Genomic DNA, 23,224 nt, shown 5'->3' on the forward strand with positions numbered 1-23,224 from the left:
AAATATTATCCATTAATAGTACAACCAATTGCATTAGATAAGTGTTTAAATCAAGTTCACGGTGGTGAATACAGGTCTTCCAAGATTTTATTTTTCACTGGAAAGCTCAAATTTCATCCTTGGCAATAAATACTGTCGGTTGCTTTTCTCGAAGTTCATTGTCTAGAGAATTTCTGCTATATATCCAAGTCTGAAAATACTTGTCCATCATTCTTTCAAGTCAAGACACATTCCATGAAAAAAATGGCTAGTTTAGCTTGAAACTCAAACAGTTGCACAAGAACTTTTCCTTAAGGCAGCCATTATACTTTGCTATACGGGAGAACTTCCCATTTTCTCACACATTATTATTTAAACAATATGTATTAAAGGTGAAGATGCAATAAAATTAATATTTTTATTGCTTTATCAAATATGTTCTTAAGTGAAACTGACAATATTTTAAAACTGGAAGTACATAGCATTTAAGAATATAATTACTAGTTTAGTTTGATGTTACTGCCTTGATTCAAGACACCAGCAGTTTTACCCACGTTGCTTTTCCACCATCAGTACAAATGTTAACACAGAAAAACATGAAGATAACATCTTTGTATTATTATAAAAATAGTTTAGACCTCATGAACTCTCTGAAAGTATTTCCAGCGCCCCCAAGGGTCTATGGATCACATTTTAAGAACTGCTGCTGTATACAAATAATCTCTTGTGTTTACAACTACAAAAAACTTGAGGCCCTCGGAGCTGTTAGAAGCTCTGCATCCTTGCCTTTAAGCCTTCTCTGACTGGTTTACTTGTGGTATTATTTATAAGGTGTGCATAACTGTATAAGTTTGTCATGAAAGTTCCTCTAGGTGAGTGTGTTTCAGCTGGTGCTTTGTCTGCTATTTTCACTTGTCTGATTATTTTCAATAATTACACAGTTCAACGATTACCCATCCTTCTCTTAAGTCCTGCAGAGTTGGATTACTGAACAATTCCAGAGCAGATACTGTATTTTCTTCATCTTTAAAATCCCAGCACACTACACTTCGGAAGTGTTTAGGAAAGACTAGGGTTCATTGAGTTGAAGGATATCGGGGCAGTTGTCTTCCAGGGTGATATCAGTTTACCCTTATTTTGTTATTGTTCCTTTAGGGGAAGTAGAGAATGGTGATGTGGAAATTATCTAAAAACCTAAGGCAAGATCATATTTGGACACTGTCACTCACTTCCTTTGTCATCTTTACTTTTCTCTTAAAAAACTCAATGCCACAGTCATGTTGCTGAAAGACTTGTAGGCTATCTGGATGTGCCTGTTTAGTTACTTGTCTTTTAGCACACCAGAATCCAAGAACAGCTTTCTTTTGAATTACTAGGGAATTGTGTAACGAATGCTTTCTCTCCTATCAGTTAGTGGAGGACCTTGGTATTTCCTCAGATTTGGTGTGAATCTTCAGTGCACCAGCTGAAGAAAGTCATGTAGTCAAACTGGTTTGAATTTCCCAAATGTGTGCTTGGAGTGATCCTCTAACTATAATTGTTTTACTTTGTTTCTGGCAAAAACTAATATATCAACCAATGTTTATGCATTCTTTTATGTTTTACAAATTATTTCATGTACATTTCCATTTTCTTTCATAATAATGAGAGATAGTCTATATCAAGGATTTTCTATTCGCCAGTCTCTAGGCTGGAAAATCAACACACATAGTTCTGTTTGATATTAACAAAAACTCTATGAGGCAGGTATTAATATCACTCCCAACTTACAGATGAGGAAACTGAGGCTCAGTGCGATACACAACTTGGCCTTATAGCTAGTAAGTTACAGAGGTGGATCTCAAGCCCAGTTTTCTAACTCCAAAGCTTGAATCTTTTCCACTAAAGCACACTCCTGGAAATTTAATTTTAAGTTATTCTTATTGAAAATGCTCCAAATTCTTTATCAGAAGTTTGCTTCAAAACACTGTGGCTTGGGATTTGCTCTTTTTGGAAAGCTTATGAAAAGATTAAGAGTCTTAGGATTGATGCTACTTTTTAAAAGTCTCAGAGCTAAGAGAGACTATTATCAAACCCTGAAATATCTGGTTAGAATGACAATCCTGGAATATTAGTAAAGGCATTTGGCTAATGCCAATAAATGGTAAGTAACTTAGCACTTATCTAGGTACTAGGTTGTTTTAAAGAGGTTCTTTGTTTTATTTTCTCCCATTTTCTAAAGATAATTTTTAATTTTAATGTAATTTAAAAAAAATACTATTTAAGCCATATTCAGTAAACTAATGGAGCATAATATCCTAACTTTGATTATAGTTTAGAAATGGATTTAAGGATCACTTAAACAAATTCCTAAATATTATATTTATGTTCTTGAAAAATTATACTCTCCCATCTAATAGTAGTTAATAATAACACAGAAAGAAGATTGGCCTCATGAGTATGACCCATGGCTATCTTGAGTTTGTGTTTCTATTAAAATGAAGACAATAAGTCAGTCTCGAGTGTGTCTGTAAGTCAGTGAGTATTAACCTTTGTCAAGTGTCTTAGCGTCTAATATATAATTAGAAAATGGGAACATTTTTTCATTAAGTTTCTTCTCCATTCAAATGGGTTTGGTCTAATACCCCATAGATTTTTCCCGCTAATTCATTGGCAAGTCACACTTAAATATTATTCATTTAGATGTTCATTCATTAAACAATATTATTTTACCACCAACATGTAGGCATCCCTCTAAGATTTCACTTGTAAGGAAACATTAAGGAATATTAACTTTTAAGCATTATTGGTGTGTGGATTTGAAGATATGACTAGACTTACTTACTCTGAAACACTCGTTCTCAAACTTGAATGAGCCTCAGAATTGCCTAGAAGGCTTGTAAAAACACCAATTGCTGAGCCCCACTTCCAGGGTTTCTGATTCAGTGGGTCTGGGATGGAGTCCAAGAATTTGCATTTCTAACAAGTTCTCAGGTGATGTTGGTGCTGCTGGCCCAGGGACCACACTTTGAGAATCCCTGTTCTAACATAACCAGGGTCACACTGGATGTTGGATGTGAAATTTAATAACAAATTATCCTGCAAGTGGATCTATAGCTATCCCATTAATCAATGTATCTATAAAGGTAAGCATGTTAAAAGTTGTAACTGCATTTATAGCAGAACGAGAGAGAAATGGGAAACAGGAAAAACCCTCTAATAAATGATTTCAATAACTGAGCCAGCATCAGTGAAGGAAAGACAATCTTACGTTGCCTGTTGTATTTGCACGTTATCTTAAAGAGTCTTGACAGTAAGTGTTGGAAATGCTGTAATTACTCAAAGATAATGACTTGATAGCATCAGATTTGGAAACAAAAAATAAAAACATTAACGGGAGGAAAGAAATACAATCTCTGCTTCTCAAGGTAAGAGGGACACTTTAAGTAAGCTTTGAATGTCTTTAAGACACTGCATTTCATCCATATGTAATAGTCCTAGCCTTAAGTCTGATAAAGGTTAGCTTCATGGAGCATGGAGGGCACCACTAAGTAATCAATTGCTTTAACAGGCAATCTAGATTCTTGCACACATGCCTGTCCTTGGGGCTGCCACCCTCCTTAGAACCCCTGTGGCCACCTAGCCACTGCAAACCTATCACGTTTCTGTGGACAAGAGGCAGGAACACACATACCTTTCTGAAATTCGAAGCAGGACCAGGAGTACCCCTCTGACTCCAGAGCTCAAAAACATAACACTGTTCTGTTCTGACACAGCTTTCACCCTCACAGCCAAAAATAACGCTTCGGGGGGAAAGCTGGGGCCATCTGCAATGGGAGGATTCTGCCTGAAGTTAACCCATAGTCTTAAATGGTGTCTGTACCAGTCAGTAATCTCGTTCAGCTATGAATTACAGTGGCTCCCCTTTCCCAGTAAGGGATTAAACATGCAGGTTTTATTCTGTCATGTAAAAAAGATCCAGTCATATGCAGTCGAGGACCAGTGTGGTGGTTTCATGAAACCATCAGGGACCCAGACCCTGGCAAGCTCTCTGACCCACCAATCCCATCAGCCTTGTCATCAGGGTCCAGGATGTGCTGCTGAGGCTCCAGCTAATATAGGCACATTTTAGGTGACAGATTGGAGAAAAGGAAGAAAAAGGGCATGCTCCCATTTTTAAAGGAAACATTTTATAAGAGCTACGCAAAAGCCCCTCTTGTGCCTAGCTGTGAGGAATGCTGGGAAATGATAATTGGGAAATGCTGGGAAATGATAAAAAAGGAGCTTAGGTGAAAATTAAGCCTTCATTATTAAATAGAAAGAAAAGTATGGCTATTGGGTTACCTAATAGTAATGTCTGCCATCGGGTCCAAGAAAATCAAAATTTTTACTTTCCACCACAGAAAGTGAGAAAGGGGTAAAACACACCCACTTTACAGCTGTGGGTCTCACACTTGGGGAACATGTTGTTGGAGTGCTTGTTGAAGTCTGGGATGCTGGCGCCCAGGAGGTTCTAAGTTCACACTCTAATTCGGTTATTGTGATTCAAGAGGTACCAAGGACCATGTTTTGAGAAACCCAGCTTTACAGCTTCCTTACCATTTGTCAGCCATCTGTCCGCCACTGCCTGGAATGTTATTGATCACACCTTGATAACAAATTCTGTTCTGTTCCCCTTTAACTCTTTTATTCTCTATAATTAGATCTTGCAAATGGGTTGGACACACTTCCCAAAATGTTTGCTCCATCGGTACAGCAAAGTTGGAAGAATAATAACAGACGGGTTTTAGCAACGCAATAAGCCCCTCCTCAAAGGCAGGCGGTAAAAGCCTTCCCCAGGAGGAGTTTACCTGGGTTCCAAAGTGGAGTGGAAGGGCCATGCCTTTTGGTGACGCTGATGGCCGGAAGCAGCTGGATCAGGCACAGCAGTCAAACTAACAGTGAGTGATTAATAGCCAAGCAGAATCTCTAGAGCTTTATTCCCCAGTCCTTGCTCTGCTTCTTCTTTAACACTCAGGTAAATGTCAAAAATGAACCCACGGATTATAGCTGACAAGGGGTAAGTGCCTTCATGTTTTCCTCCAAAGGTTAAGGTTTCTCAGACTCAGTTGGAAGCCCCAATCTCCAATAACCATTAATCCACTCTACATTGGTGGGAGTGAGCATATTTATGACTGCAGTCACTAAAAGGTGAAATAAAGATTAGTTTTTAGTTAGGAACGCAAAGCTTTTGAGATCAATACAAACTCACTGCTGAAATCAATCTAAAGTTTGGAATTTTTAAGTAAAGATTTACTGGGCTTCCTTGTACAGTTAATTTTCCCTTTGGAAAAATAAGCTCAGAAATGTAACATAGTAATAATCAAATTGAGTAAACACTAGTCAGTCGGTAAACTGACCTCAGTTATGTACACGTCAAGTAAGTATGTAAAGCAATAAAAATGCCCATAATGTAGATTGCAAATTTGCCAATAAACAGGTAAAACCAAAATACACAGAGATTTAAATGATCAAAATACGAGCAGCTACATTTGCCTATTTGAAAACATAAATAATCGATAGACAGTAATAATGAAGTTATTCATGTGTTTCCCTATTACTGTGCATATTAAGTGTTTCAATTATTTCTACTTAGTTTGATAGATAAATGTATAGCCATATTTTATGAAAGCCTTCAAAAGGGATATAGAACTGTTCTTGAAAACAAAAGCTGCTGTTTGGATGAAAGAGCAAGTGGACTGGAAAGACATAGCTTGTTATACTCTGCTGTTCATGTTTGATGCATGTATACAATTTATTATGCAATTTCTTGAGATTTGACAAAGTAATTGTCTGGCAAACCATAGCTTTAGTGATTTTTTTTCTGTTTCATATGAAAACACTGTAGGTATTTCGGGGAAATGGTTTAATAGATCAGCGTCCATCAGTACTTTTTAGCTTGTTATATATCTGTAGGTTGGGGAGAGCCGGGGATATTTTAAGAGGAGTGTGATTCTATGTAGTAAATTCATTTTCTTCAGAAGAGTAAGTGCATAAAAGCTTACAGTAAGCTATAACTTCAGAAATTATTTGTTACCCTTGGGCCCTCATGGTAGAGCTTCTCAGTAGGGTACATGGGAGAGTGAACAGGAGAGCACCTCCGACGTGAAGGGGATTCTGGGAGACAGGCACAACCTCCTGTTCGTTTCCGAATAGGCTATTGTGATAACAGGTTGATGTCAGCTGCTGTGGTTAGAGGGTAGAATGATCAATTACCCTCCAGCTGATCCACAGCTCAGACTCATTTGCCGCTATTTGCTGCGTGGATGCCAGAGATGGGCTCTGATAGTCCCTCACCTAAAGCATATGCCTTCCATTCACTCCCTGCTTAGGGGCAGAGCTGGACAAGAATTTGGATACTGGGGACTGATGTTGTCCCCTTTGAAATACTTATAGGTGACAGCAAATTTTTTGCTTAGTGGTGGCACCTACCACCTGGCACCCTACTCTTGGGAAATATACAAAGCCACTGAGCAAACAAGTGTATGTATTCCTAAATAGTAAAATCCACGTAGGTCATAGGACACAGGTAATATTTCTTTCTCTACTAAAGCTATTAAGTTGGTCCTAAACCATATTTTAATAGATTATTCCCTCTAAGGATGGGTACAGTAATTCTTAAGTTTTACAAAGTTCACATATACAGTAATTAGATATACTATATATGTATATCTATGTATTTAGATGTGTATGTATGTAAATATGAAATTCACATGTACACATGAATGCATATATGTGCATGCATGCATACATACATACAAAATCACCATGTCTACCCTGGAATAGAGAACTTGACCACTTAAATTGTGATTCAGATGTTCTGATCAACAATACGTTATTTTCCAAAATAATTTGGCAGTTTTTAAATCACTTTAATAAATTGCATTTTTATTAGGAGATTCATTTAGCACAAATAAACCCTCAGATTCTGCCATTGGAATAAAGATATTTGGGGTAGAGATTGCTAAATTGCTATCAGGAATCTGTATGATTTCAAGAAAAGTCAGGTTAGGAGGTAAGATACCAGAAGAGTTTCTAAATTTCCGCAGATTTCAGACCCACGTCGATAAGTGACAATGTGCTTAAATAATCAAATAGTCAAGTGCCAGTTCTTCCGTTGCACAAACCTCAAAGCATTTGTTCTAAGGAAAAAACATATGAGTGCAGAGGTCACCTTACACATAACAGTGAATATTTTGCTGATGAATGAATGAATGATGAATGCATAGTGGAATCCATCAGCACAACTGGAACAAACAAACTGCCTGAGTGGCTCCAGGTAGCAAGTTGAGCCCTCGGGAGGCACCAGCTTCTTCTAAGCCAGTAGGGAAAGAGCCGTACAAACAGAAGGAAGCTCTGAGAGGCTCAACTCTTCGTTTCATGGAGAAGATTCCTGAAATACAAAGGATCTAAAAAGAAATCTAAATTCGCTCTTGCATCTTTGTACATCAGAGAAATCCACCTACTCCCACCGCCTCTTCTAAGACACTTGGCAGGATCCTCAAAGAAGCAAATGTGGGGGTACATACAGGAGCAGGTACACATTCTCTGGTGCATAAAATTACAAGTATTAAAAAGCTAGCAATACCACAAACATAAATAACCCATGAAATCACATAATTTTAACTAAATAACTGACAAATACACACCTCCCTAATACTCTTTTCCCTGAAATTTTGGCTTCATAGTTTTTAATTAGCATGATGGCAAAGTTTTTATAACACTATTTTCTAGAGAAAAAAAAATGTATCAATTAGTCTTTCTAGTCTTTCTTTTAACATGATTGATCAAAATTTGGTTTTTTTATTGTTGTAGCTTAGAACATTTCTTTCAGCTTCCCAACTTGTATGTGTGGGTGATATGCATATTTGAGAGAAGCTCCGTAAGTTCTTTCATATATGAGCTGTAAGATTTCAAATTTTCTTGTGCAGAGAACCATCTTAAATACCTCCACGTTCTTCAGGGACTGTTTCAATGGTACACACTCATATGATAATATAACTTCCATTCCTACACCTTCTTGTCTCTGTTTTGTGTGAGTCAGCACAGTGGGAAGTCAGAATATTTCTGTTGGTCCTTCTTTCACCGTGGGGGGCTAGCAACCACTTGGAAGTGCACACAATCCCTGACTTATGTTGGTTCGACTTGACAATTTTTCGATGACTTACAATTTTTCTAACTTACAGTGATACAAAGCAACATGCATTCAGTAGAAATGTTACTTCAAATTTTGAATTTTCATCTTTTCCCAGAGTAGTGACATTTGGTAAGATACACTCTTGTGATGCTGGGCAGAGACAGTGAGCTGCAGCTCCCAGTCGGCCACGTGACCACGAGGGTGAACAACCAGTACACATACAACCATGCTGTACCCAGACACCCACTCTCTTTTTCACTTTCAGCACAGCAGTGAATACCTTACATGAGATATTCAACACTTTATTATAACGTAGGCTTTGTGTTAGATGATTTTGCCCAACTGTTAACTGGTGTAAGTGTCCTGAGCATGGGGCCAGGCTAAGCTGTGATATTTGGTAGGTTAAGTGTATTAAATGCATTTTCAACTTATGGTATTTTCAATTTATGATGGATTTATTGGGACATAGCCCCACTATAAGTGGAGGAACATCTGTAATGGTGAACACATAAATACATCCTACTACCTCAATCTGCACTAAATTCCTGGATCACCTTCCCTTTCACCATCTCTCAAAAATGTTCAAGGTCCCTCCCATACCATCTGACAGGAGGGAAAGTCAAAGTGCAAATAGCAATCAACTGATTGCAATTAAAATGTCTTGTTTTTGCAGATTTTACACATTGCCAAGGCCCCCTCCTAGAGATTTGGAAGGGGCCTGTGTAAGTGAGGGCCTTTCCTACTGTAGCCTTCTCTGATCACTGAAGTGGGGGGAATGCATCATAGCTAAATTGAGGGGCCAATCCCTCTAGCTTACTTCAAGAAATTTACCCAGGTTCTGCATTATGAACTGGGAGTGCATTTCCCATGCCTCAATCAGCATTTCAAGGAAACAGAGATTCAGAATTTGAGGTTTAGAGCTGAAAAGGAAGTTAGCAACTGTACAAACCCCCTCCCCACTCCATAGATGATTAAACTAAAATCCACGGAAAGTTAACATGAGGATGGCTTTATTTCTCAGTTCTCTTGTGAATTATTTATTTGGGGTTCACCAAACTGATATTGAGTGTTTTCCATGTACGAGACATTCTCCCACCAAATTCTCACAATGAGTTTATGGGATAAATGAACCTCATTTATCTAGGAGAAAACTGAATCTCAGTGAAATTGTTTCTGGACCAACTTTACACAATTAGTAAACTGTGTCATTGGGATTTTAACCTAAGCAGTCTCTTTCCAGAATTCACTTTCTTGACCACCATGCTATATCACCTGCAACTACCTATATATGTGTGATCTCCTCCTGCGAAGAATATAAAGAAGAATACTTTCTGCATTGTTTTTTCAGTTCACAAATTACTTTCACATATGTTAGCTTTCTTGATCATTACACTGCCCCTAAGAAATAAATATTATAGAAATTATTATTATCTTATTTTACAAATGAGAAAACCAAGGTTTAGAGCTATTAGGATATTTATATTACTAACAAATGGTGGAGGTGACCCTCAAATCCATTTCTTTCTATTCCAAGTCCCATGTTCTTTCCTACTATTCCTACGGGACATTGAACTATTAGGTGAACTGTAGCTACAACCACCCCTCTTATAGGAACTTCCAGTGGTCATCAGGATCAATGGCCTAGAGAAGCAAGATCAAACTAAGCTGGGATCCTTTGTCTTATAGCCTCCTCCCAATAGAGCTGTGTTTGAAGTCTCCGTCTCAGGCTACAGAATCCTGACATCTCTCCTATTGGAAAGATATTGGACTTTGAAAAGTCCAACTGAAAAGATATTGGACTTCTGTTGCAAAGTATTCCTTTGCTGCATGTTACCCTAAAAACGTTTGAAGTATAACCCTATTAATAGTAAATCTGAAAATTGTTACTAAAGGATGTATTAATAATTTCTTCCTCCATTGGAGCCCTTGTTTACATCCTTTGGGAGTTCAGTGTCCTCTCTGGTCTCATCCACCCCAAAGCAGGGATACTCTTTTGCCTGTTCTTCCTTCTCCTCATGTTTTTCCCACATAAACCATTTTGGTTAAAATTAAGTTGGCTGTTAGTGGATTAGAGTTAGGGACATCAGTATGAACTCATGTTGACCTTAATATAGATACAGATGGTTACATACAGAAACATGTATAGATGTGTACATACAGCTTGCTCTGTCAGCTGAGAATGTCTAAAAGAAACACCCCAGTATCAACTATCAATCTAATGTCCAGATCTTTGTTCCTAACACCAGTCTCCAAAAAAGGCAAACAGGGTCCCTGGGAGAAACTGTTGATTCTAGGACTGGGGGATGAAATAAACAAGATAAGCATGCAGTATTTTGCCATGCCAGGAAGGAAGGAAGGAAAGAAGGAAGGGAGGGAGGCGTGAGGGAGGAAGGTAACGATGGGAGTACGTCAAGGAATAGAAGCCAACAGAAAGACTTGCCTATAGCCAAAGCTGAACAGTTCCGGCAGCAAAATAAATATAGTAGTATTGGATTATAACCCAAAGTACAAAATAAATATCCGTGAGCCCATACTGATATAAATAAATGACTAAATAAAGAAAAATAAATAGATACAGGAGAATGGACAAATCTCCCTTGCAGACAAATCTCAAATCTTTTGTGTAGGTGCTCTACCCTCAAGGAGCTGGAGCTAAACTCTCCATCCCTTAAGTGTGGGCTGTGAATAAAACTTACATCCTCTTTATAGAAAGAGGAGTAAAAAATAAAGAGTACCTTTACTGCAAATACCACCTCAGCCAGGTGATCAGGTTTAATATCAACTAGATATTCTGTGATTAAAATGGGGCTTTACCTCTGTGGTCCTCCTTCCCCAAACCTACAACCCCAGTATTATCATGAGAAGAACATCAGACAACTCCCAATTGAGAAACATTCTACAAATTATCTGATCCGTATCCCTAAAAATTTTCAAGGTCATCAAAAACAAGTGTGAGAAACTATATAGCCAAAAGGAGCCTAAGGAAATATGACAACTTAATGTAATGTGTTTATCCTAGATGGGATCCTGGAACGGAAAAAGGACATTAGGTAAAAATTAAGGAAATTTGAGTCAACTATGGACTTCATTCACATAAAACGAGATAAAACGGGACAAAATATTCTTGCAGATGGGATTTAAGTCCCCACAGAGAATTTAAATCAGTCCTATTGGTGAGCTCAATAAGATGTAAAGACAAAATGAAAAGATTCCAATTCAGATTTATCGGGTTGTGTTAGCAGTGGCTGCCTGTTACTATCAGATTTTGAGAAAACATATCCATTAGGTAGTCAGTTGTCTTTAAAAAGTAAAATAAAATGAAATACCCAGCAGAATTCTTTGTCACCTAAGCCAGCCAACTCCCAAAACTTATCCAAACTGTCAGACAGTTCTTCAACAATAAAACTATTAATGCATAGAACTTGAACAATTTGAAACTTTACTGAAATACTATGAAATATTGTATTATAAAACGTAATGTAATTCAAAATAGGATTGGGTATACTGAGAAGGCATAGAGGAGTAAAGAGGATATGGAGAAAGGGATAAGACAGAGCAACAGAGAAATATTATTCTAAAAATTGAAAAATTGGGAAAATTTGCACTAATCAAAGAAGCTGAGAGCAGAAATAAACAGATATTTCAAGGTATAAACAGGTCATCTCTAAGGAAAACTGGACCTCAGTCAAGATAGTATGTCCTTGTAATGATACAATGATAATTAATGATTAGGCATATAAGTATTTGACTAAAAAACTTAGGTCATTTTTCTCTATTAACTATAAAAAAAAAATTTCAACGGGCTGGTGAATATTGCAACACAGCAATACTTACCTTCGTTTTTAAGAATCAGTAAGAGAAAGAAAAAATATTGCCACAAATAAAAGAAATATTTGAGGGTGGAGAAGGTGATTAGGATAATTTGCAAATCTGGATGATAACTCTTTATGATAAAGGTGCACTGTCTTGCTTATAAGGAAAGAGTTCCATGCCTTTCTTTAATAAACATTTGGAATAGGGCATTTCTACAGTAAAACAAATACTTTCCCATAAACTCCAAAATTTTGATGCATATAAAAGCATTTATTATAAAAGGGTTTCGTCTTCAAGGAATTCATGGAAAAGACTCTGACAAGTACAGGTTTCTGGTAACGGACTACACTGCTGAACTGAATGAATAAGCATTTTCAGAACTCTATCTAATGGAAAACTGATGAATTCATAAAAGTGCTAACAGAAGATCAAGGTGAAAAAAATTAATTACATGGGACTGAGTGAACTGATGAGGATTATAATTTTTGTGACTTTCTGTTTGACTTTTAAAAAAAGCATTTATTTGTGAATGTATCTAATATAATTTCTGTTGATACACTCAAAATACTTCCAATTTTGGATTTGTTGTTTGCATTTGACTACTTCCAGAAAGATGACTGGGTAAATACCTCTGGCCCCAAGTCTCTGGGCGCTTTTCAGGGAGCGAAGAAGATTTTTCTTCTTCTCTTATCTAAATCTTCATCTCATTCCACAAGTCACTAAGAACGTTCCCAATTGTTCTTGGGGACCATTCACTCTAGCCACTTCCCCTCAGCGCAAACCTATACAGTAGTTAAATGAAGGAAATGCTACCTCTCTCCAAATGCTCTCTCTCTCCATATATGGGGAAATTGAGACCTGGAGAAGAACAGTGATTTGTCCACAGTCACAGGTAACATCAAAGACAGAAGCTATAATAAGGACCTCCTGTATAGCACAGGAAACTCTACTCAATACTCTGTAATGATCTATATGGGAAAAGAATCTAAAAAAGAGCGGAAATATGTATATGCATGACTTATTCACTTTGCTGTGCGGCAGAAAGTAACACAACATTGTAAATCAACTGTACTCCGATTAAAATAAAAAAAAAAGACAGAAGCTGAAGTGCAACAACATCCTCTCTCATCTCAGTCATTGGCATGAAGAACTATCGCCAAAGAGCTGCTTTTCAGAATCAGGAATATATTCTGCCATCTATCATTAAACTATCATTAATAATAAATATCCTTACTTTTTTAGAATCTCAGTTACTCAAGACATGTATGTGAAATGTCCCCAAAGATAAAAAAAAGATGACTTTTAAAACTATAGGTAAACAAACTGTAACATAAAATATCTAAAATGAAAAGTCAAAAATAGAGGTTCTTTCGTTAAAGTGACCAGTTGCTTCTTGAACAGCATCATGAATCATTGCACCCTTGAGAAAAGTAGATGTCATTACTCCTTCCTCCATCCAATATTTGTTGAGCATTAGACATAGTGTGCAGAAAAGAAAGCTGAAAAAGAATAAAATCTTTAGCTTCATCTGTTTATTTCTTATTTAACAAACATTCACATGACACTATGTGTCTGGAACTGTTCTAAGCACTTTTACAAATACGTACAAAAATTTAAGCTTCATGAAACCCTAGGAGGGCGGTGCTGCAACTATCCTGATCCTCAAGATAGGGAAACTGGGCAGAGAGAGATTATTTGCCCAAGGTCACACAGATGGAAAGAGGCAGAGCTAGGATTCAAATGCAGGTGATCTGCTTCCAGAGCCCAGGCTTAGAAATATGGTTCTGTGCTATGTACGCTTAGTAGTTTAATATGTCCATACAAGTAGCGGCTCTCTTCAAGGATTTAGAGCACTTTGCTGAGTGATGGTTGCCATAGGTGAGATCTGAGGGAAGCACTCACTGAGGTCCCATCAAACTCTTATCTATGTGCTCTGAACAGTAAATTGTTTACTTCACAATATTATAAAGACTTTTATTAATTTTTAGATAATAGGTCAATGTAATCAAAGAATTGAATAATACCACTTTAGTCAAATGCCAAACACAGTCTCTGATTATAACATACCTCCTTGTTCTTTCTGCAGTTACCCTGATAAATTTGAAATTTTACCTTTCATAGTCCATCAACATATTTATTGAATAACTACTATGGGCAAGATACAGAGTCAGGCTCCATGGGAAATTTTACCAGGCACTAGGCTCTTTCTACCCTAGAAACTTATAATCTAGCTGAGATCATAAAACATATTTTCCTAAATAAGCAACTAATAATACAAAGAAGTAAATAATAAATGTGAAAAGAATATTACAGATAATAAGTGCTATAAGAAAGTTGGGAACCTGCTCCTTTCTGCTCCAGTAGTTCATTACACGTACCCTTATTAGAGCAATTATCACAGTGTAATTACTCACTTGCTGTGTGTAATTTGCCTGCCTGTCTCCTCCATTAGAATGTTAGCCCCTGGAGGGCAAGAATGCAGTTTTATTCATCATTGTATCTTCAGTGTTTACCACATTGTCTGGTATATAATAAATACTTGACATATGCTTGATGAATGAATGAATGTAGGTCACAGGAGGCAGGCATTTCTTCTGTGGCCAGTGTAGCAGACTGGCTCATCTCTGGAGTCAGATTGTGGGGTGTGAATCTCAGCTGTACCTTTGAAATGCTGTGTGACCCTGAAAAATTTACTTGATTTCTCTGCACCTCATTTTGTTCATTGGTAAAATGATAGTAATAGAACCTTTCTTTATCAGCTAATTTGACTATGGAACATATCACCCCCAAAACGAATAGCTTGAAACGGCCGCCACTTATTTAGCTCAGTGTTCTGTGGGTCAGTAATTCGGGGTGTGTTAGTTCTTCCGCCTCGGCTAAGTTCAGTCACACAGCTGAGTTCAGTTATCAGGTCCATGTGGTATCTCATCCGCCACAGGCTAACCTGGGCTTTTGCACATGGCAGCTGGCAGGGTTCAGAGAGGGAGAGTGGAATTATACAAGGCCTCCTGAGGCTCAGACTTGGAGCCGGCACAAAGTCATTTCTGCCAGATTCTATTGGTCAAAGCAAGTCACAAAACCAGCTCACATTCAAAGGGTGGGGAAATAGACTCCACTCTTGATGCGAAGGGCAACCAAGCCACATTATAATGGGGTGTTTAAATGGGGAAGGATGGAGTGAAGTAAATCAGAAAGAGAAAGACAAATACCATATGCTAACACATATATATGAGACTGGGGCCATTCTTACAATCTACCAAATTCTCATAGGATTAGCAAGAGGATCAAGAAAATAAAACACCTAAATGATTTAGACTAGTGTCTACCACACAAGTAATAAGCTCAATAAGTATTAGCTATTATTAGTCTGCTTGAAGTTGCCAGGAAGTTTCACCTTGGAAAGAAATCTGAGTTCAAACTCGAGAACTACGTGCGGTTTCTATACGTAGAGAACCAAGGCCTCTGAGGAGAACACAACCTAAGCGTTGGCACTGTGCTCTGAAAGCGGGTTGTGTTCAGAAAACAGCTAACAACAGACTTCCCAGAAGCATTAGAACTAGATCCTGGGAACCCAGGATGCTGGCCAAGGAGTTGGATTTGACCCCGGGGCAATAGCAAAGCATTGGCTTTTGACTAAGTGCTACTCAATAGCACTATTTCTTGACTTTTATTGTTATTTCAGATTTTTTGTTCTTCAGTAAGCTTCTTGATGCTGATGGTTTGTGCTATCTCAGGCCACATCTACCCAAGATTTAAAATAAAACGCTAGAAACCTGCAAGTTTTGTCTGGGTTTTGCCACTCCCTGGCTTTGGGGAGCCAACAGGTCCCTCCTTCCTCCGTTTCATTGTAAAATGGAACAATACCTCTCTCCGTCCACCCATTTTACAATGGTGGCAATCTGAAAGGTCAGGCCATGGGAAGTAGTATTTACTAACCGAAAGACACACGGGGAGGCCAGGCTTTGATATTGATATAATTGGAGGAGAACTCATAAATCTTAAGAGAAAAGTCAAGAACCAGAGAAATAAAGTTTCAATGTGGCTGTCCCTTCCCTTTAGGCAGCAAAATGCTTCTTGAACTGCTCTGAAGATAAAGTCAAGTTCACCCAGTCCGGTGAGATGGTCCTGAGCAACCTGAACCACAGATTCACCTGGGTCCCTGTCAGCCTGAAGGCTGACCAGCCTGCTCAGAGCTGGTGGCAGCTCTCGTTAGACTGCTCAGTGCCAGCAGGTTCCGCATCTTTCCACTGTACGTAGTTTAAATGCAGATTCACTGATGAATAAATCTGATAATTCTGTCAAAGTATGAAGACTGTTTGAATTAGATGACTACATGATCATAATTAATTTTTTTTTATAAGACAATTCTGGCTCCTCTTATGTCATGTGAAATCCATCCCGCTGAGTACTCTCGACTAGTCACGTCCTTCCTGCCATTTTAAAAACAATAGTGGCAGAGATGCAAGCTGCTGGTAGTACTCAGCAGGACAGATCAAACACACAGATGCAATTTCTGTACGTTGAACAGTGAAGTAAGATAAAATTCAAATACTTACAAACGCTTAGTAGCTAGCATCCGATTGCTGCAAAATTGAATCTTTCATAACGGGATTTATTGTAAATAGTGTCATATCATTTGTGAGTTCTGCGATAATTTCAGTCAAAGCCAGGGCAAGATATTGGAGGTATGTAATTTATATGATATAAACACTGGTTTATGCACAGATTAAGAACGGATTTTTTTATTAGCAATATTCTTTTTTTAATTGCTTACAAAATAGCCATAAGTGTAATTTTTCTCTGAATGTTAAACATTCTCAAATAGTGTAACTTTAAAATCGAGAAGAAAACAGCCTAACCTCTTCATTTTAACAGCTGTTTTAGAATTGCAACCCCCCAACCGGTCCCCCTTCCCTTCCGTCCAGGTTGTTAAATAAGCATTACAATTGTAGGTAGTTAAAATTTTTGAAATGTGGCTTTTATATTGTTTGAAAACAGCAAAGGTCCTAGTAATCATAATTATATATCAATATCAATATATCCTATCAGTAAATATATATATATATAAATTCAAAACTAAGATACTGCGAGGTCTACAAAACAACCTTAATCCCTAATTCCTTTATGATAAAATGGAAAGATGGCAATAATTTAAGCGATCAATACTCTAATTCGCCTTCGGGTTTAGTTCCAAATACTTCGTTGGAAGCTCATAAAAGATCAACAGCAAAAGCGTACCATAAAATTATACTTTGCGTGGCAGAGAGTTTGGTGACACTTCACACACTTGATAGCTTTGCTTGCTAATGAAACAGAAACCCCAAAAGGTGTTATATTACAGTCACACAGTCTTCCTGTTCAAGACCTAAATAAGAGAAATTAAAAAAAAAAAACAAAAACATAGGAGGGCCAGAAGATTTGGAAGATCTGTTCTCTTTCCTTCCCCTGCTCTAATCAAAAAGTCCTTTTCTATTATTTTATCATGTATTGGGGCTTTTTATTATAAATATGAATATGAGAATGCAGCATCTCAGCAAGATCTGAATAAAGTAGTCTTACCCTCAGATCATCTAGGACCTTGATAGAGAAAGGCCTTTGTGAAGGATAAACGCTTCGGTATGATCCTTCCTCATCTATTCAAGAGTAAATATCCCATATGCATGTTAACGTTGATCATTTTAAATGGGGAATTCCTGATTTCTGAACCAAAGAATTTTCAGGTTTCCCCCTCCCTTAAGCAGGTGTCTTTCCATCTCTCACCAATCAAAGGGGAAGGTAAAAAGGCAGGCTTTCAATGAGCTGACGTGTATTTTAATAAGTTTACTAATCAGAGTACATATCAATTAGAATGAATCATGTTCATACATTTAATAGCAAACAAAACTCAATCTAACTCAAGTCCCGCTTTCTTCCATGTTCATTTTATTCAAGGGCATACCTTCTTTTTTCTGCTTTTTTTTCCCCTTCTTTCTCGGACACCTCCAGCCCCCATTGACAACCAAAATGCAGGGCTATAAATGTAAGGGTGCAATACATCATGAGGTAAGTCTAGAGAACGTGTCCTCTACCAAAATGCACATGAATCTCTGGTACAGCAAAAATTCCAGTCATGCTGGGGTTCTTTTTGCATGCTAAATAGGGTCAAAAACGTGAGCTCTCTGTGGCCAACCTCATATATCAGATAAGCTCCGAAGTTTAAAGGTTATATTTGTGAAATTGCAGCTGGCTTTCCTAGCACTTGATTCTAGCTCCTGCAAATCAAAGACTCCTAATTGAAAGGCACATCTGACAATAAGCTTAATCTTCCAGTAAAAAAAAAAATTGTGAGTTCTGAATCCTTACTGTTGAAGAGCTGACAGAGAAGTTCAGAGATGGTTGTATAACCAGAGAAAATATGCTTTCCAACAAGATCATAAAGCTTGAATGGTGCAGGGAAACAAATGTAAAGCAAAGGGCTGTCCTCTATTCTGTCTACTTCCCCCACCCCCACCCCCGTTGTACACTTAGCCACTCACCTCTTAGGCAAGGGCTCCTGACTTCCAAGTCAGACTCAAACCCCAAATATCAAGACACTATAAAGTGACATCCTGGCATACTTTGAGATCAGATTGTTTCTGCATTTCACAGTGTGAGGGGTGAGGGGGAGGTGAAAGGGAAAAGCAGCATACCAATGTAGTGAAATCTGGAAACAACAGCACATACACAGACACAAAAAGTTTGCATATTGCACAGAGCGCTTGAAGATCATAAATCTATGCATGAGAAAGACGTAGTGGAAATTTTGGGGAGGATTAGAGTTTATTTTTGTCATCTCTGTGAGACAGCTACTCATTCATCCAGATCACAGCTAAGAAAAAAGCTGGTCACAGAAATTAGCAGTTTCAGCTCAGCAGCGAAGTCGCCAGCCTGTGAAGGCAGAGAGAAATTGACTAATTAGCAATGCGCACTAAAACTTGACGGTTCTTTATAGAGAGAGAGAAGAGAGAGGGAGAGAGAGGGAGAGGGAGGGAGGGGGGGCTCGCTTTTTCCCCTTCTTTCTTCCAAAGATGTTTGAAATCGCAGTCATTTACGCTCGACAATTTTTACAATAGCCTTGAGCCATAATTTTGCGAGTCTCTCCAGCATCCATCCCCCTGTATGGTCTCTCTCTACTGGCCAAGCACGACCGTTTCTCTCCCCAACCGTGGATTTCCTATTACTCTCGTTACGACTCACTGAGCCCCAGGCCCAAGGATAATGATGTGTTGTTTCTTGGTAGCATAATTTGTCACACGTACATTTTTTCTTCTTCTTCTCTTGCAGAAAGCTCTGCTCCCTCTCTCTCTCTCTCTCTCCCCTCTCTCCCTCTCTCTCTCTCCCTCTCTCTTTCTCTCTTTTCTCCCTCTCCTACATTTTCTTGCTGTTGCTAATTCATGGTGATCAAATGATGTACGACAAAATAAATTGTAAAGAGTGACTGCCCGGAGTTGGGAACCAGAAGGTGTTTTCCCCCTCCCAAGGAGAGAGCAAACCTTTAAAAAGGAAGGACAATTGATTTTTGGGGGGGAGCTTAAGTGAGCCTTGACTTTGCAGCTGGTTGAAAGCAGGTAAGTTTCTGGCCTTGTGTCTGCCTTGTGTGTGTATTTTGTTGTCTTTTGGGTTGTTGGCCGCGTGGGGAGGGACGGGAAGGGAGTCTTTCAGAGGGGTGGGGGGTGATTGTGTGGCAAACGCTCATAAAGAATAAAACTCCTATTGCAAGAAATAAGCAGATGAGGGGGGGAAGGCAAAGGAGGAGAGCAAGAAGGAAGGGGAATAGGAAAAGATGGGGTGGGGGGGAAGACAACGAAGCGGGGAGAGCGAGAGGGAGGTATGACCGAGTCCACTTAAAGGGAGAGACTCTGGGAGATGTTTCAGGAGAGCCAGAGCTTTGGGGGCGGGGGGGGGGTGGCGAATGCTGCCGGGGGAGGGAGCTCGCGGGAGATTAGGGTCCACCTGGAACGGGATGATAAAGTGAGTCGAGAGGAGCCCAGTCCGGTGGAAATAGGAAGCCGGCGATCCAGGACTGGCGCCAGGCAGGGCAGAGTGAGCCGCAGTGGAAGGCGCAGGTCCGGCGGGATCCCTCTGAGCCGGGCGGCGGCGGCGGCGGCGGCGGCGGCGGCGGCGGCAGCGGTTCTCCTGGGCTGGCGGGCGCGCGCGCCGGGTGTGGGCAAAGGGTCCCTTTCTGCTCAGCCCTAGAAGGTGCAAATTACACGTTAAGGACCTGGCGCATCGATCTCGCCGCGCCCCCCACCCCATCCTGCCCTTCTCCGCCTGGATGCGGGCGGCTCAGACTTTTTGCACAAGTAGTTCCAGGGCCGGGGGGGTCGGGGTGCCCGAGTTGTGGGGCTCGGGAGGGGGGGGGGCTGTGCTGAGGGGCTCTGAAGGAAGCTGCGGCTTCGGCGGCAACGCTGGATCCAGAGATCCCGCGCCGAACTGCGCGCCCCCCCCCATCGGATAGCCCCCAGCCCCTCCCCCAACACCTGACGGTTCACTTGAACTTCTCATAGTTACAGGAGTTAAAGCCACTGCGCCCAGTGCCTGGCAGGGAGAACCGTCCACACGAATCCCACCGGGCCTCCCGGCTCTTGCTCTAAATCCACCCCAGTAGCTCCACTGCCTTCCTCCTCATCTTCCTCGGTGCCGCCCCGCGGGGGAAGGGGAGGTACACGCCCGAACTTCCGCGCTTTGAAATGCAGGAGGTGGGGGAAGGCGGGGGAGAGGGGGTCTGGGGCTGGAGGGATTCTCCTGCCAGGTTTAAAGGCGTCTCTGGAAAATTAGCAAAACTGAGTGGTGACTGGGAAGCCAACAGTTTGCGAAGCAGGGAAGCAGGCAGGGCCGGGGTGAGGGAAATGAGCTAGAATTGATAAGGACAGCTCCCGCCTCTGCCTAGTCCACTGAGCTGGTCCTCACCGCGCTCCGCTGCACTTTCCCGGGAGAAGAAAGGGCTTTATCTGCTCCCTCAGACTATTAGTCTAGGAGTTTCTCGGGGCAGCACGGCTAATCGAAGGGGTCCCCAGCTTTTGGAGGGCTAAGTATTGCCCGCCCGCACGCCTGTCGTGTCCCCGTTCCCACCCCCCAAAACTGGACCAACTGCGAAAAGCAAAGCTGCGGGCGCGAGTTGACCTGGAAGCTCCAACGACGGTCGCCTCTGCGCTCTCGGGCCACCCCCCGGCTCCCCACTCCCCGGCCTCTCCCCGCCCCGACCGGGCATGGACACGAGCCCACGGGGTGTCTCGGCCTCAGCCGCCACTTTGCCGTCGCTGCTGCCACCGCTGTCGCTGCCAAGAGCCGAGCCCGGGTGGTTTTAGGAAAGTGGGGGACGAAGTGTGTGGGCGGTGGCGGGAGGCGTAGTAGGGAGCAGAACGGGCGCCCGGACCCCAGACAGGGCCCCTTCTGGTGGCGCTCACGGATCCAGCGCCTTCAGACCTCCTCCGAGGGTCGGGGTCCGGAGGCCAAGCTGAGCACTGATTGTGGTTCTTCGCCCTCCCCTCCCCTCCCCTCCACACCCGTCCCCACGCCGACCACACCCCACCCCCTCCACTACCCTTCTCCCCTCCCTCCCATCCCCCACCCCTGTCTGCCAGGTCGGAGGAGGGTTTAAAGCCAGGTGCGCCGAGTCAGCTCGCCATGTCCAGATCCGGGGACCGGACCTCCACCTTCGACCCCAGCCACAGCGACAACCTGCTGCACGGCCTCAATCTGCTGTGGAGGAAGCAGCTGTTTTGCGACGTGACCCTGACGGCCCAGGGCCAGCAGTTCCACTGCCACAAGGCCGTGCTGGCCTCCTGCTCGCAGTACTTCCGATCGCTTTTCTCCAGTCACCCCCCTCTCGGGGGAGGGGTCGGCGGCCAGGACGGTCTGGGGCCCCCCAAGGACCAGCAGCCGCCGCAGCAACAGCCGCCGCCGCCGCAGGAGGAGCCGGGGACTCCTTCCTCCTCCCCCGACGACAAGCTGCTGACCAGTCCTCGGGCCATCAACAACCTGGTGCTGCAGGGCTGCTCGTCCATCGGGCTGCGCCTGGTGCTCGAGTACCTCTACACGGCCAACGTGACCCTCTCCCTGGACACGGTGGAGGAGGTGCTGTCGGTCAGCAAGATCTTGCACATCCCCCAGGTCACCAAGCTCTGCGTGCAGTTCCTCAACGACCAGATCTCGGTGCAGAACTACAAGCAAGTGTGCAAGATCGCCGCACTGCACGGCCTGGAGGAGACCAAGAAGCTGGCCAACAAGTACCTGGTGGAGGATGTGCTGCTGCTCAACTTCGAGGAGATGCGCGCCCTGCTGGACTCGCTGCCGCCCCCCGTGGAGTCGGAGCTGGCGCTCTTCCAGATGTCCGTGCTGTGGCTGGAGCACGACCGCGAGACCCGCATGCAGTACGCGCCCGACCTCATGAAGCGCCTCCGCTTCGCTCTCATCCCGGCCCCCGAGCTGGTGGAGCGGGTCCAGTCAGTGGATTTCATGCGCACCGACCCGGTCTGCCAGAAGCTGCTGCTGGACGCCATGAACTACCACCTGATGCCCTTCAGGCAGCACTGCAGGCAGAGCCTGGCCAGCAGGTATGAGACAACAAAGCGGGGAGGGGGGGGGGGGGAGGCGAGAGGCCGGAGGGAGGGGAGGGGGCAGGCAGGAGGAGGATAGGGGTGGGCTGGGCGGGAGGCTCAGGCAGGCTGAAAACAAACGAAAACAAACAATTCAGACTGTGTGGGGAAAGTTGATTTCAGAGTCCCTGAAAGGTCAACAGGAAACTGGCCTCACAGCATCCCCGAGCTCTAGAAAGCCCACGTTCTCAATATCCCCAGAGCCCGAGATGTGGGACTTGCGGGCTGAAACTGACAGGCAGGTGGGGTCAAAGGCCAGGCAGTTAGAAGTACAGCTTTGGAGCCCTTTTTATCCAGGCTTCCCTCTACATCTCAAAATATGCTTACTTAAGAAAAAGGGTTCTGTGATGAGAAGTCCCCACCCCAGTCCCCCTCTTTCCTGCCTTGGGCAAGCAGAAGTGCCAGGCGATGCTCGAGGAGGAAAGCTTTCATTCATTCTGACACTCAAGTTATTTTCTGTTTTTCAGCGACTGGGGTTTGCTCAGAGCTCTGAAAGGCTTTGTCTTTTAGGGTCGCTGTTAGAAATTCTGGCATCCCATACCCAGGCAAACTTTTCTATCTTATGAAAAAGCAAAACCTTTCCTTACAGCAAAGCAAGAGCATTCGGGATGTCAGAGTGAATCCTGCCTAGTAGTTCCCATGTCAGAGGGAAGCACAGTTG

The 23,224-nt window shown here is 41.9% G+C and overlaps 1 protein-coding gene across 1 annotated transcript in view; it reads left to right on the forward strand.

Annotated features, from left to right (window-relative positions):
- Nucleotides 1-21,592: 21,592 nt before the first annotated feature.
- The window catches only part of KLHL14 (kelch like family member 14), a 98,180-nt gene continuing 96,548 nt past the window's right edge, over nucleotides 21,593-23,224 (forward strand). Inside the window, exon 1 of the mRNA XM_065890292.1 lies at nucleotides 21,593-22,521. Within this exon, the coding sequence (XP_065746364.1) occupies nucleotides 21,593-22,521 (929 nt within the window). The remainder of the gene's footprint in view (nucleotides 22,522-23,224) is intronic.

Source organism: Phocoena phocoena, chromosome 13 (assembly GCF_963924675.1).
Source record: "Phocoena phocoena chromosome 13, mPhoPho1.1, whole genome shotgun sequence".
In the NCBI taxonomy this organism is placed as follows: Eukaryota; Metazoa; Chordata; class Mammalia; order Artiodactyla; family Phocoenidae; genus Phocoena; species Phocoena phocoena.